Source organism: Neolamprologus brichardi, chromosome 12, assembly GCF_056152115.1.
Source record: "Neolamprologus brichardi isolate AB-2024 chromosome 12, ASM5615211v1, whole genome shotgun sequence".
NCBI classification, from domain to species: Eukaryota; Metazoa; Chordata; class Actinopteri; order Cichliformes; family Cichlidae; genus Neolamprologus; species Neolamprologus brichardi.
Window position 1 is genome coordinate 4,868,699 of NC_142115.1, and position 15,395 is coordinate 4,884,093.

The window sequence follows — 15,395 nt, forward strand, 5'->3', positions numbered from 1 at the left end:
ATCAGTTCAATTTAAAAACAAAAAAAGAAGAAAAAAAAAGCAATAATTACAAACATCAGCTGGATAGTGTAGATCCTGTCCTTTGTTATACAAAATGAACTACTGGACTATTTTTTGCCAGGGATGAATACACGTGCTGTCATTTTTGGTAGCAGGAGTCTCATGTTTACTACACTGAAGGAAAATATTATCCAGGTAACTTCTTAATAACATGGTTTAGTTTTTGTTTGTTTGTTGCTGTTTTTTTTGGGGGGGGGGGGGTCACTGGATTTGATAACAGTATTAAAATAGAACATTGTCACTATTTAAGTCTGCATACCCAAATTACAGCACAACATTAGCACAACATGTTTACATAGAGTAACCGTACCCCTTGAGTCCTCAAAGCAGGTTCAAACCACGTGCTAATGATTCCTGGAGCAAGCATCTGACTCAGTGTGTGTTACTTGCTGGGGACATGTCAGCTTTTCCCCCGCCTCATGGCTATATTGAAGCGCAGTGTTTGCACATTGCTACTACTTTCATCCTCATGGTGACGCTTTGGTGTGAAATGTCGCAGTAATGCTTTTGTCCATAGCGGTTAAAAAATAAAGCACATAAAATGGTAACTACAACTTCAGAAAGCGTACTGCTGCTGTTAACAAAAACCTTGGTCCAAAAAAACATTAATAAAGAATTTTAAAAAGTTAAGAGCTGGATTTATAGAGACTGAGTTTTTGACTGGTGTAATGGTGTCAGGGATAAAGAAATGTCCTCAACTTTAAGCCAGCGTGTACGGCTGCATCTGCAAGGTGCTGCGATAGAGGTTTTGTGTAACAGCAGAGTATATAAGGGGGTGGGAAGGGGGCTTGTGAAGTATGTTGGCCCAACAACAAACATCTCATTGACAGAGGAGTCAGCAGCATAGCAGCAGTTTTTTTTCCTTTATTTTTGCATCCATACATTCATATGAATCGTGGCACTCATGTCTGCCCACTCTCAGTTTGCATTATTCAATCACTGGCCGAGAACCATCGCCCTGAAAAGCAGCATCAGCATTGGCTCAGTGACTCAGTTTGTGTGTGTGCTGCTTTTGTACAAATGGCCTATGAATGCTTTTCAGGCACCAGGAAATGTGGCAGTGGTGATATGATACCTATGGATGAGCTGGGCCCAGGTAAGAGCCAGACTGCATGATAGTCCTTAGCCAAGGAAGAGCTAGTTCTCCTGTGATCTCGCTCCAGAGTCCAATCCTCTGATTTGACGTCAAAGATATTTTTTTAATCTGAAAATTCGCCCACTAAATCCTCTCAACTTTGTATGACTGCTTTGGACCGAGCTTCAGACACGATGCTTTTTGATGCTGTATGCACGACCCCTCTCTTGACAAGATGTTTGTAGAAAGCTGGGCCTGTATCACAAGCTCAACACCAAAGGATTTGGGTTGTTCTCTTACTACTTAATGAATATACAGGATAGATTCTCCACCGTGCTTCCTTTAAAGAGCAGATTCATTTTGGTTTTAAAGATGTAATTTGCAACTTTGACTTCTTTGTAGCTTTCTCCTGTATTCATTTGTGATCGCTGATGGTCAGAGAACAAGATCATTTTTTTACAAATAGGAGGTTTGCATCAGGACGAGCATCCGGCATAAAATCTGTGCCATATCAAACATGCTCATCTATCCACTGTGGGGGACCCCGTGGGAAATAAGAGAGCAACTGAAAGTACCTTTAACTCCGTGTTATTGAATGCTGGTGTTCCTTATAAGGCAACTCACAAACCGACAGAGGAGTTGTGCAGATATTTAAATCAGGACTACATATTCTCTTACCTCAAACTTATTTATGATGGTTTCTGTGCTGACTTTTAATCAGGAGGAGTGCTTCTCCTGATTGAAGAAGGTAGAACTCAGAACCCTCGGCACCCCCCAAAAAATCTAAATAAATTACACAAAACATTTTTAAGCAATAAATTTAAAAAAAATGATGGTATTTAAAACTCAAATGCACATTTTTACCTCATCACAAGCATTTACTGAACTGATGGCTTATTATGACTGTACAGTAAACACAGAAACCCATAAAAAGTTTGAACTTTGAACTTCTCCTAATTGAAGACAATGCAAGTTTAAGGCATTTCCACACTGGCCTCCCTTTTGAGACCCCAAGGCCATCTTTTATGTACAGCCTTTAGTCCAAAGAAGATAAAAGCGTTAATCTGCTGATTATTTTTTGTTAGTGTACTTATTATATTGCATATAGTAGATTGAGTTAGATGATTTATGTGACTAAGCGAAATGCAAGACACTTTAAAAACAGCATTACCCCTAGAAGTGACATCCTCTACTCTGAGACTTGATAAATAAAATGCCCCGGGCTACAGAATGCATAAAACACATTTAAAGGCCTGTTCTAAGGACACGCTTAATATCTCACTTGCTTGATGTGTTTTGTTTGAGACGCACTGAGGGTAAGTAACGCGGGTACTGGAGCAGAAACAGCTTTCACACGTGCACTGCAGCTCTGACCTTTTCTAGGACTTTCCCAGCAGAGGTGCACGTGAGAATGCAGATGTCTGACAGTCACATCAGGCATTAGCTAGCTGCCTAACACTAGTCTGTGTGATGTCGGGCTGCAGTCGTGTGCACATCGTGCTGTTAATATTCCAGTGCGTTCACCTCCAGCAGGTGGGCGTCATGTGTCCTGTCTTCTACACGTTGCTCCAGCACATCCCTCACCTAAATCACATGGAGTGCTTTCTTTTAAGTGTGTCTTACACGTGAGAAAGGACTACTGTGGAATTTAAATGATCCAAAGTTCATGTGTGAAAGAGGCTTGAGAATCTGGAGGCACGTGTAGTCTCCTCTTCTTTCCTGGCACTCAGAAAAGCTGCCTCTTCACACAGTTTAAAATACATTTTCTCAGTTCAATGATAATCAGGGAAACAGAGGAATTATCTGACAATTGTTCTCTGACCTCATTAGATGGTTACTCCACCATTGACCAGAGGGACAAAGACTGCAAATACAAGACCGGCGACGGTTCGGTGGACCTGACAGAACGGGAACCATTAAAGGTATGGACGGAGATCTCCTGGGGGAACAACAGGATAATGATGCCTCATTGAAATATCATCACGTCCTCTTCGTCTCTCTCTTTTTGTTTTCAATGGTGGTCCTCATTAGAGGCTGTTAATCCTATCGATTCTTTAAAGAGGCTGGAAGTTGTCGTTCTCTGCTAATAGTGCCACCGCAGCTGAGCGCTGTGGACAGCCTCAGATCTGTGAGCTAGCAGTTAATTGAGTGTAAGCATTTGGAGTCTGTAAAGTAATTAATCTGAGACTGATTAAAAGAACCGCCAACAAGTGCTCCTCGTGGAGAACAACCCTTGCCTTGGCGATGAACAGACCGCCGTGTTATCGAATGGTCGTCTGCTGATTATACACACACATCACACAACAGCGTGTTAAGCCGATCGGCGATCCAGCCTCAAAGCAGAGTCACGGGCTAGTAGCCTCGGAGGATGGCATTTATGCATCAGATGATTTTCAAGTACTTTACGCTGTTTATTTTTCATCTTCGTTAACACAATATGGATGGGATTAGCCCTCGAGGCTCAAAAATGAATGATTCAGCTTAGATGTTTGATGTATTTTCACATATTTGTTTCTCCAAAACTAGCACGTTATCATATTTTGGTGTTAAAGTGATTTAAATTTACCTTTCAGATTAAAATATGTAGTTTTGTTGTTTTTATCTAAAGTGAATATTAGCTTGATATTTGCGGGAAGAGGGTAACAGTATCATAGTTTAAGGTGCATAAAATTACAATGTAGCCATTTTTAATTCATGTGTACGTAGCTGCTCCTCATTTTCTCTTTGCTGTTTAAAATTGGAGACGTTCATATTCGGCATAGCTAAACATTCAGATAATGAGCGCAGTGTATGTGTAAGTAATCCCCGTGAGCCAAAGTTTCTGGCTTCACAGCGCTGTGCTTCATTTCAGACAGCTCCTTCCACTCTTTGCTCTCTATAATGTCACAGAGATGATGTCCTTCTGACAGTCATCTCAACACATCGCTCAGGATGTGAGCATAGAAGCAACGCCGCCTACAGTTTGTTTGCAACAGGCAGCTAATCAGAAGGAGGTTAAAGGGCACCTAGGTCCATAAACTTTATTTTTACAGTGCTGGTATTTTAAGCAGTACTACAAACATGGCAGTGTAAGATCGACCTCAGACTTGGTGACCTGCCTCAGTTATGCCAGTACCAAACACCTGCCTGTTAGCATTAGCTATCATAAACTACCTGTAAGCTATTGTAAGGCAAGTTTGTTGGATTGAGCATGGGCGCATGTTCTTTCTTACAGAGTAAACTTTTTATTTTATTGTTATTTATTTGTTTTATAAGTTTAAAGTTGGGCCTTGCATTCTGTGTTATCTTATCTGAGGACTAAAATGTTTCTTAAAATGTACGTTCATATTCAGGACGTCACTGTAACGGGGAAAAGCAATGTTTCTCTGCTCTCTGTGGCTGAAGTTTTCAAATTATCCCACCTCCTATTCTCGGATGTGTTCAGTGTAGCACGTATAATCACACACGTATAATCACTATGCCAAGTTGTCTGAAAGTTTCCTGTCAGTTTTAGGTTATTTTGTGGTCTCACAAAATAACACAAAATGTAAACGAATTTCTCTAACATTTATTAAATGTCGTTGTTTTTGAGTCCTTAAGAGAATGACAGTGTAAAAATGATCTTGTTTTGGGCGTTCCAGCAGGAAAGTTGTGCTGGACTCCAGGCTCTATCATCACCTCTGATTTAAACAGATTTTTCGCCTACACTGACATTATTTAAATGAGTTAAAACCAAAGTTTTAAGAATATAGGTGTCACGTCCTGACTAACGACACCATTATTGCTAGTAGTGGTGGACATACCGTGGGCAAATAATAGGACCGATCACAGTTTGGGTTTCAGGCTTTTCAGCTGAGTGAACGAAGTAAAGCTAAACTTCTCATTCATTCAGGCAGAATAACAACAGTAAGTGTAGCAGCTTCTGAAGTATATTTCAGTGACAACTATATTTAGGCTAACTAGAGCTAAAGATATAGTGTCACATCTTAAAAGCGCAAACACTTTATTCAGCTCAGAAGGCGGCAGTAATCACAGCAAACAGTTGTGTTTGTCTTCAGAGTGTGCAGGGCTGCTAGCATCGCTCCAAAGCTGTCTTTTAAGTCTGCTGCCTGTACTTCCCAGAGGTGTTCAGCCCGCTTTGAATGCAACTTGGCTACCAAAACGCGCTCTCTTCCCTCTTTCTTTTGCATGTTGTGGTTCGCTGTTTTGTAATCAACCCGAGTTCTTTCCAAGCTTTCCTTAAGGCAGGGAACTAACACCGGCTTCTCTGATCTTGGATGCATGTGTATTTAAGCAGGAGTGTACATGTGAAATGTATTGACCTCTTTTTATGTTTGACTGTGTTTTGTTTTTTAACCCGTGCTCCTTTGGCTACAGAATGACACAAATAGGAAACACTATATCAGGAGTAACAGGCCTGCAGTCAGTCTGGTGGACGCTTGTGATGTTAAGCCCCAGCCTGTTGACTCCTGGGTCTAAATGCATGCATGGTAGGTCTGAAAAATTGAAATCACAAACAGGAGAAACTCCTCGCACCTTTCATGTTGCATCCTTTTCATCCTCCGTTTGCTCCTCATTTCTGCCTGTTTTCCTCTCACCCTCACACTTTGTCATGTAGACTTGCTGTCACCCTGCACCCAGATCAGTCAGGTGGAGAAATCGCCTCTTTCTTTGCATAGAAATGACATTGTAAACAACTTTTGAGGATTTGTTTTGCGTAGAATTTGCAAGAAAACAAATAGTTAATATTTAAACCTCCCTCAAAAACTACTCTCTGTATCACATAAAAAGAAGGGTGGTGCTGGTCCTCTGTTCACAATTCAGCACCACCCGTCTCATTCAAATGTAGACCTATCCTCACTCATTGCTTCCCCCTCACAGTCTTTGCTGAAATTGGCAGCAAATGATGAAGGGGAATCATTCTTCTGCACTCTAGAGAGATCCTCCAGGGACTCTGTTTCGCCTTAATGAAAAGCAGCAGGGAAAAAGAAAAAGATATATGCACGCACACACACACACACACACACACACACACTATGTCTGCAGTTGTCGTACACGACATATCTCAGGTCAAAGCGAGACGATTTCAGATAAAGAACTCATGCAAGTTGATAAGCTGATGGCAGAAATCAGTGTGTATAATATGCAGGAACCCACACAGGTTTGCACTCCCATATATTGTGTTTGGAAACGAGACACGATTCCGAGTGGATATATTTTAAGATCTGAAGTAGATGATTTGAAAGTTTTGTGTTTAAATTTCTGGTATGAGTGATTTCAAATAGGCTTATGTAACTTAGATTATCATATTGTGTGTAAGATACAGAAAGGAACTTTTCTGTGGTCGAGAGAGAATCAAACACATCTCTACTACTGTTTGTTTAAATGCTGTTTTTCACCATTGGAGATAAACGTTTTACTAGAAGCCTCTCTAAACAGTCATGTACCGTACATTAGTAGCATCCTTAAACATGGATGCTTGGTTAGGACCTGTAGGTGTCACACTGTAACACAACCGATACCCAGTTTTTGCCAAAAGTGCTCTGCTGGTGTCGTCACCGTCGCAGAACGCAAAACTGAAATCCAACAACCGGAAAGGCACCGACAAAATAACGCTTTCACAAAAAACTGTCCCAGACACCACTTAAAGTCTTCTGCTTAGAGTTTGTGTGATCGTACCAGCTGCCACCCAGCCTGTCTCCTAAAGCAGATGTTACTTGGTTGTTCGTTTTCCTCGTAAAGCAAAATAGAGGAGGACACAAATGTCAGGAAATGACACTCTAGGCACACCCAGTTCATTAAATGTGCTGGGTAGAAGAAGCAGTTCCTCATCCAAGAAATCGTCTGGAAAAACTTGGGTGTGTTTTGTGTGCATTTACTAGTTACAGTACATTAGCAACAGTTTTCTTTAGAGTGTGATTGACCATTTAAGCTGATCTGGGTGAGCTTCAGTAACTGCCTCACTGCTGTCGTCCTCTCCTCTGCCAGAATCCTCATGTCAGACCTCACTGCCTTTTTCGTTGACAGCATTTTATCTCAGTCATGTTCATCACTGGCCATTCAGTTCTTTCATCTCCATCCAACATACTGTCGTAGGAAATACTTCAAAGGCTAGATCTTATATAGAATGGTATGGTTTTTGGTATTTGTTGTAATTTCCAGCTGCAGGTAATGATAAGGATGAATCATCAGGTGAGTCGTCTTCACTTCATTTAGCGCACGCAGGATTTCACACAGCACATTAAGCATCTGTTTTGCTGTCTCTTGCCTCCATTCTCCATCTGGATTGACATGATTGACGCTTTAAGAGTGACACAGTTTTTCAAGTGCTGTGATAATGCCATATGATTGCTGACAAGAAGGAGAATCAAATCAGCATTCACAACTTTTAATAGTAACATGCTGTTTTAACGCTGAGAAAATCTGTTTTGGTGTGATATTTTTAAGGAAATGGCTGGTGATGTTTTTTTGTCTTGTTGTCCCACTGATGTCCCTGCACAGTACACTAGCAGCTGAGATAGATGCATGCACACATTTGCTATTTACTGCTATGTGTTATATAAGAGACAGTGACAGAAGACAATGTCATGTCCTCTAAATACTTAAATACTAAATACTAGGATATAAAAGTATGCCACAGGATTAGGGATGCACCTGGTGACTAATTTCTTAGTCGACTAACCTTGGAAAATTAGAAAGGCCAACTAGTCTAAAACTAAAAAACACTCAAACATTAACTTAAATTTGAGAAATGTTTAATGGAAAATGTCAAAAACTAATAACAAAGCCATTTTAAACCATTACTCACATTCTACAATAATGAATCATGCTGCTTAGCTGTGCAGCACCTCGCATCCTGCATTATCAATATTACACATTATTCTCTAGACAGACAGTGAAGAAGAAAGACACTTAAGCTACGTCCACACGTACCCGGGTATTTTTGAAAACGCAGATTTTTCTATGCGTTTGCACCTTTCATCCACATGTAAACGGCGTTTTTGGTCACTGAAAACTGAGATTTTTAAAAACTCCGGCCAGGGTGGATATTTTTGAAAACTCCGTTGTTGCTTTTACGTGTGGACGAGAAAAACGGAGAAAACGCCGAAAACGCAGCGTCAAAGGTGTGCGCCTTTTTTGACGTCACACTGTGCGCCACATTATTGTTTCGGTGAAATGAATTTCTACAATACTCTTACTGTTAGTTGTACTCTCTGCAGTGTTTAAATGCTTACATATACACACACAGTTACTGTCCCTCCACACATACGACCCGGTTCTGCTTCTATGCCCCAGCTTTGTTTACTTTTTCCCACCGAGGCTTCTAGACTTCTGATTGGCCAACATTTCTGCACGGTTAGGAGTATAGCGCCACCTGCTGCTTTGGCATGTTTCTAGCAGCGTTTTCCTTCATTTCTGCCTTTATGTGTGGACGGGATTATTTTTTAAAACAAAAATGGAAAATCTCCGTTTTCAAAAATACCCGTGTACGTGTGGACGTAGCCTTAAACTGATGTTAAATATGGTGTGAAAGGAGTAGCAACTCTACTCTAAGGGAGATGAGGCCTGGATTAACAGATTTATCGTGTTTCTGAACAGCATTGTGCCATCTGCTGGCAAATGGCTGCTTAACATTTGGTACACAATAATTTATGGCATTGGCCTCAATTAAAATTTTTAACAATTACATGAAATTACTAGTAAGTCTGGTACAGACTAGTGACAACAGCGATAATTAGCTAGCTAGACAACTAGCCTAGTTGAGTAATAGCGCACATCCCTACACAGGATTCAGAACCAAGTAGTGAAATGCTAACATATGGTCCCTAAAAACATTAATATTTTCTTGGTTACAAGGTAATTTAGGCACCATATGTCTAGTTTGCTGTAATGAAGTTATTGTTAGCGAGGTGTTAGCATGCTAGTTAGCTAAAGAATTTGCAAACTTAATAACTTAACTCTTGTGTTTTTTTTTCATAGTAATAAGAGCTGAATGCTGTCAACATACAGTAGCTTATCTTACATACAAATATAGTGGCCTAACACTAACATTTGGATATGTGACTTAAATAGCGAATTCATGCTAAAAACATTGTTTATGATGCAGTGTTTCGTTCCTAATTGCAATTGCAAAAGTTTCACTCTCACTAAGTGAACTAAGGTGAAGCTGTAATGATTTTATTTGGCTACTTGGAAGCAAAACATAGAAACGTTGAAAGAAAAACTGATGTTAGCTGTCAAGTTTAAAATTCTCCATTTGCCTCTGGTTTGAATTCACGAACTCGCACAAAATCTGTCTAGCAGCTGGATTGTGCCTGGAGCATATGGAGTTCAGTAGCTTTTACTTATGAGTGGAAAGTATTTTGTAAGAGCAGAAATACTAAACCAAAAAGCCAGAAAACCAAAAAATTGAGCAGGGAATTATTTTAAATGAAAAAAACACAACATTTTAGTTTTTGTCTTTTAATGGGCTCTACAGACAAGAGTGGGAATATGAAATGTTGCCAGCCATGTCCTTTAAATAATTTAAAATTGAAGTATTCAGATTTTTATCACTGATATTTTTTGCGGGGGGGGGGGGGGGGGGGGGGCATTTTGTACTGAAGCTCATCATTTACTGTTGTTTTAAACTGATTGTCTCTCTTGTCCATGTGCTTCAGGCTTAAAATAGCAACTGTGTGACGCTAGAAGAGGATCTCCCATATCACCACTGCCATTTCACATGGAGCTCATCTTTGGAGTTGGACTTTGTACAGAAAAAGGGGATTTCACAAAAAAATAACGATCACAACGGCAACTACCCAGCAGCAGCCAGCATTCAGTCATGCTTTTCAGAGAAAATTTAAAAAAGAAAAGAAAAGAAAAAGAGACTACTCCTACTACTTTGTCATATCAACATTCCCACTGGACATTATGTGAATTTTACAGTTCTGACTCTTGTTGAGCGCAACCAGTGACAAAAAACAGACCGATGCCGGCGGAACGATGGATATGTGATGGGGAAAGTGAAGTAAGCAAAGAAAGGAGAAATGGGATGTGTGTTGGAGAGAAACCTGATGGAGGAATAAAATGTTCTTTTATTTTAGCCTGCATCAAATTTTGTAGGTTGTGGAGAGTATCAGACTCTGGTATTTTGATGTGATGGGTTGGAACAGATGTGTTTGAAGGTCACCGAATGTTCGTTTGATGGGATGGAAAAGGAAAGAAAGCGAGCCTAAGAAGAACTGTAGCATAGTGGCAAAATGTGAACCCACCATGAACTTAAAATCCATTTGGGTTCACTGTGTTTTTTGAAGAAAAAAAAAGTTATATAAAGTTATTTCAAAGCCTTGCTTTGATATCAAATGTGTCAAACTGGTGATTGATGTCCATTTTTATAAAGTCTGAGGAGTCTGCAAGTTCTAGTCTGGAAGAAAGGCAAGTGACATAGTGAGTACACGGGATGATGTTTCTGTTTGCACTGCATCACAAAAGTAAGAGAAAATGGAAACAAAAGCAACAAAGACTTCCTGTTTAACCCTCTGGCCCTGATCAAAATCACTACCCTTTCAGCTTGTTCGTGGCCAAAAATGGCCAGATAGGAACCAGAGGGTTAACTGTGGTCGACACAAATGAAATCAAATCTTCACAGAGCCGTGGTTACGTGTGTAACCACCAGGTTTGCGTAGCGATGCAGTTTCATGGTTTCCCAGCTGGTTGCTGTATGTCAATGATGTGTATTAAAGAGGATATAAGAGATTTTGTTTATAAATGATTTGTGCTTTTGAAAAGACAGGCATACGTTCTTTTTTGTTGGAAAGATGGATCCAAAAAGGATTTGGGGTTTTTTTTTGTTGTTGTTGGGTTTTATATAAATGTATATTAGGCTCAAAAGGAACAAAAAAGAAAAAGAAAAATGAAGGAGAAAATGACATTTACTGACTTCTTAGTTGTATATTAATATCACATTGTTTGGAAAGCACATCTCATTTGATAGAAGTTCATCATGTTTGTAAGCAAGAAATAACCACGTAACTTAAATGTGTGTCAGTTATCGTTACACAGCCGATCACCTATTTATATTTTGTGTTTAAAAAAAAATGTTACAGGAAAAACAAAATTTATCTGCAGTTTTCTTTATGAAGGCGATGCATCTGTGTTTGACTTCATCTCTCTGGAGGGGTCAGAGGTCACACAGCTTGATAAGAGGTGTTAATGAAAGTCGCGTTTCTTTCCCCAAGCAAGTACCATCAACTCTCCGACACCAGTGCATCTTAAAGAGAAATATTCAGTCGTGAGCATGAAGAAAAATCTGTACAGATGTTTATATTCTATTCTTTCCAAGTGCCAGGTTTTGTTTTGTTTTTTTAATTTTGTCGTCTTTTTATTTGTGCGTGACGTCATTCGGATATTAACTAAGTCCTTCGTGTGCAGGAAGAGTGCGCAGGTGGATGATTAGGTGGGGTTAGAGGCAAAACAACAACAAAAGAAGGTTGCATCCCTCTGTACAAATTCAAACATCAAGTTTGACCATATAGTATATATTTTTACAGCGTTACAGGGTGGGCAGCTGAGATGCGAGAAACGGGCCGTGGAAGAGAATCCAATCGGAGGTTGTATCACTCGTGCGTCATCAAGGCGAATGGCATGTGCCTGCGTTCAAGTCTGACTTTTCTTTGTGACGTATGTGACTCTATGAAGCTTGCATATTTTACACAGTGTTTATAAAGATGTACGTTGTGGTAAAAAAAAAAATCAATGAACTACAAAACAAACAACTTATTGTATAAATTTTATTTTCACAAGTTAAAAAAGAAAACATGATAATACCCAGCATCCCTTTCGTGTGTGTGTGTCCTCAGACGTGTGTGCTGTCATTAGACCCACATGACTGTCTGTTCCTAACTGCACTACGCAGTACCACAACCAAAGGATCTGGAGTTGTATTTACACACATTTAAAAAGAAAAAACAGGGGGTTTAGGTTTTGTGGATGTGCTGCCCTTATGTACATTTACAAAATAAACATGGACACACACACACACACACATTAAATCAAACAGGCCTACCTGTGTAGATATATCTGAATCAAGACCGTCAAAATAAAGTAACTGTACTACTCAGTAGCAGATGTGTTTGTACCTATCATGTGCCTTAACCTTTTCCATGGTAGATAAAGATACGTGTTTTATATAAACTCTATTCCTCCCCTTCAGCTGTCATCTCTCCATTCCCTATGTTCACCTTCTCCTCCCCCCCCCCCCCCCCCGTCAGCCCCTCTTCTCATTTTTCCCTCAACTCCACCCATCACTTCACGGATCCTGCATCATCATCACCACCACCACACCCAGCCCGACCCTCACCCACTCCCAGCCCCTGAGTAGTTTAGACTGTTGGTGGCTTCCTGCCCTCTATTACATTGTATTATAAACTTTTAAAAAGATAGACTCGTTGGAAGAATTGGTTTGATTTCCTAGAGGAGTACAGTTGTTAATGCTTTCGTAGCGAGCAGAGGCGATGCCACAGTGACAGAATGTATGTTAATTTTACTAATACCCAGAGGCAATTATTACGCTTGTTAAACATAACGGAAAAATACTGGTTTGTAGAATATAAATTTGGTGTGTTTTCAATAAATCATGCCTGGAAAGAACGCTTTGCTCTGCTCCGAGTCTTGTTTTATATCATGTGTGATGAATCCACCCAGGTTATTCACTCACATCGGAGTTTCATTTAATGCTCACAGGGAACATTTTACTGTGGAACTACCTTTCAACCAAAGAAATATTCTCAATGAAAATTACAGAGTGGATTATTGATACCAAGGGGGATTGCAAAATTCCGAAATGTATTTCATCATTATCATTATCATTCCTGATAAAATGCTTTCTGTTACACCAGGAATGTTCACATTAACTTAAAATTTACTTCAACACAATAATAATTTAAAACATGGGGAGAGTCCGGTGAGTGTACATGAGGAACGTGCTCAGAAATCAGGACTCATCTGACCAACTGACATTCTGATGAACCTGTGTGAACTGTAGCCTCAGTTTCCTGTTCTTAGCTGACTGATGTCTTCTGATTCAAGGTTCTGCACATCATAGTGTAGAGATGCTCTTCTGCACACATTGGTTGTAACAGACTTGCTGTTGCTTTCCTGTCAGCTTCAAGCAGTCAGACGACTCTCCTCTGACCTTTATGACTTCTGTCATCAACGATGCATTTTCACCCGGAGAACTGCCGCTCACTGGACATTTTCTGTGAGCTCTATAAGGCCAATCATCTAAAACGCATTTAGGCCGGCCATGTGGAGGCTCAGAAGCAGGGCCATATCCAGAGGTCTTGAAATGGGGTGGACGGACCCGTGGGAAATAAATTTATATCAAAAATAAGAACCAAACAAAAGCAGTTGAACGTTGAGTTATAAAGTTATTAATGTGCACAGACTTCCTCCACCAGCGGCCCTTTAACAGTATGGGGCCCCAGTGAAGCACAAGTCAGATAATGGCGCTGTAATAAGACATAGTCTGGTTACAATGGTAAACATATTTACCTGTACGAAGTAGGAAAATCGTGTCTCACACATTGTTCGTCCTTTAGGGAATGGTAGGCAGTGGAACAAACCACTGTGAGGTACATGAGGGGGGAGTCCCTCTTTTAAACCTCACAAAATTAATGTTTTCCATTTGTAACTGAACCAAGAGCTTAAACTGTTCAAGAGACAAAGATGCTGGTATCTCCCAGTGTTAGTGTTTTAAATCTGTACCTAAAGAAAACAGCAATCTAAGCGAGAGGGTCTTTATTCTGAATGAAATCAAGCTTTCAAGTCAAAGGAGGCTCTTTGGGGATTTGAAGATATTGTGTGAATTCAGAACAAGAAGGCCATTTTTAAAAATTACGATCTCACTATTTTACTAATTCAAAAAAACAGGACTTGTTAAACATGTTAACCTTTGGCAAAGGAATTTGCGCATAAACACCCTTCACACAGGATGTTTTGCAGCTCTCTGGGCACACGTGGAACAAATAACATTAACTGATTCAGTCCTCTCAATAAGCTGTGTCACTACACAGGATGCACCACAGCCAGGATCCTAGAGCTAATAGCCATCATTAGTGTCATTAACTACGCATATGCTTTAATGCGGTGTTAAGACACGCTTATACTGTGAACAGTAATTCACATGACAAGTTGCAACAATTGGTAATGGTTTATAAATTAGTGCTCAGAAAAATTATGTGAACACTGTACTTTTGTTTTTAGAGCAGGATGTAGCACCTTCACTGCAGCATGTAAGACAGAAAATTACAAAATCTGTTCTCTAGACTAACACGAGTGTTGCATTGTTCGAACGGTGGACTCTAATATTTTTTTTACAGAGAGCTAAGAGTCGTTGATTTTTACATGAACAAAATGTAACTAGCTTCACAGTTTTCTGGTGGAACTCATGCAATAGTCGCTGACGTCATTCAGTCTGGTTTATCACAAACAGCGTTCCACAGGGGTCAGTACAAAGCCCCATCCTGTTCACTTTGTAAATAAAAGGTGTAGATAACTGTGGCAGTATTATCATAAACCCTGATAATGAGTCAGTTAATTCAGATACAAATAGCTGCATGTTCTTCTCCAGATCACACATGAAAAATCTAATGAGTGCGATGTATTAATATTAATATTATTTATGTGACCAGAGCCAGCCCAAAGTTTTATGAGTAGAATTTCATTTAAGGCCCCCATCCCTAGCCAAACCCATCAGAAAGTGCGCACCCCAGCATAACCAATATTAACATTTCGTGCATACGTGATAATTTGTGCATTATGCATTTAATACAACCATTATTTAGTGGTTTATGGATTAGTAGTGTGCTGGAAAGAAATAAGCCATCAGACAAGGAATTTTTAAAACCAGTTGACTGTTTTAATTGTATTTTAAGTGTAAAAATGAACAAAACAGAAGCAAAGAATTGAAAAAAAGCCTGAATATTATTTTTTGCATCGCAAAGAAAACGTTTTTTAATAGACGATATTAAATAAATGAAACAGTCTGACTAAGGAACTGACAGGAGAGTAACAACAATAATACCTGTGGTTTTTAAACATTACCTAAGCTCACCACACAGTGACTGAACTGAAGGTTTGTTTGACACTTCTGGTTAACTAATGCTATTGATGGTAAACGTTAATGATAAATAAATAGTATTTAATTCCTGAGAGGGACAAATCTTTTCAGTTAATATTGCAGCCCACCAATTTGTGTTTTATTTATTTATTTATTCATTTATTGATTGTGCATAAACGT

At 39.6% G+C, this 15,395-nt stretch overlaps 1 protein-coding gene across 5 annotated transcripts in view; it reads left to right on the forward strand.

Moving 5' to 3' along the window:
- The window catches only part of arvcfb (ARVCF delta catenin family member b), a 297,352-nt gene extending 286,726 nt beyond the window's left edge, over nt 1–10,626 (forward strand). For 4 of the 5 annotated variants that reach the window (XM_087848924.1, XM_087848925.1, XM_087848926.1 and 1 more), the window contains 4 exons: nt 1,103–1,156; nt 2,966–3,057; nt 5,492–5,604; nt 9,775–10,626. In XM_087848924.1, the coding sequence (XP_087705050.1) occupies nt 1,103–1,156; nt 2,966–3,057; nt 5,492–5,593 (248 nt within the window). In that variant the 3' untranslated portion in view covers nt 5,594–5,604; nt 9,775–10,626. The remainder of the gene's footprint in view (nt 1–1,102; nt 1,157–2,965; nt 3,058–5,491; nt 5,605–9,774) is intronic. The other variant, XM_087848928.1, reaches the window with a different exon arrangement.
- Nucleotides 10,627–15,395: the final 4,769 nt, after the last annotated feature.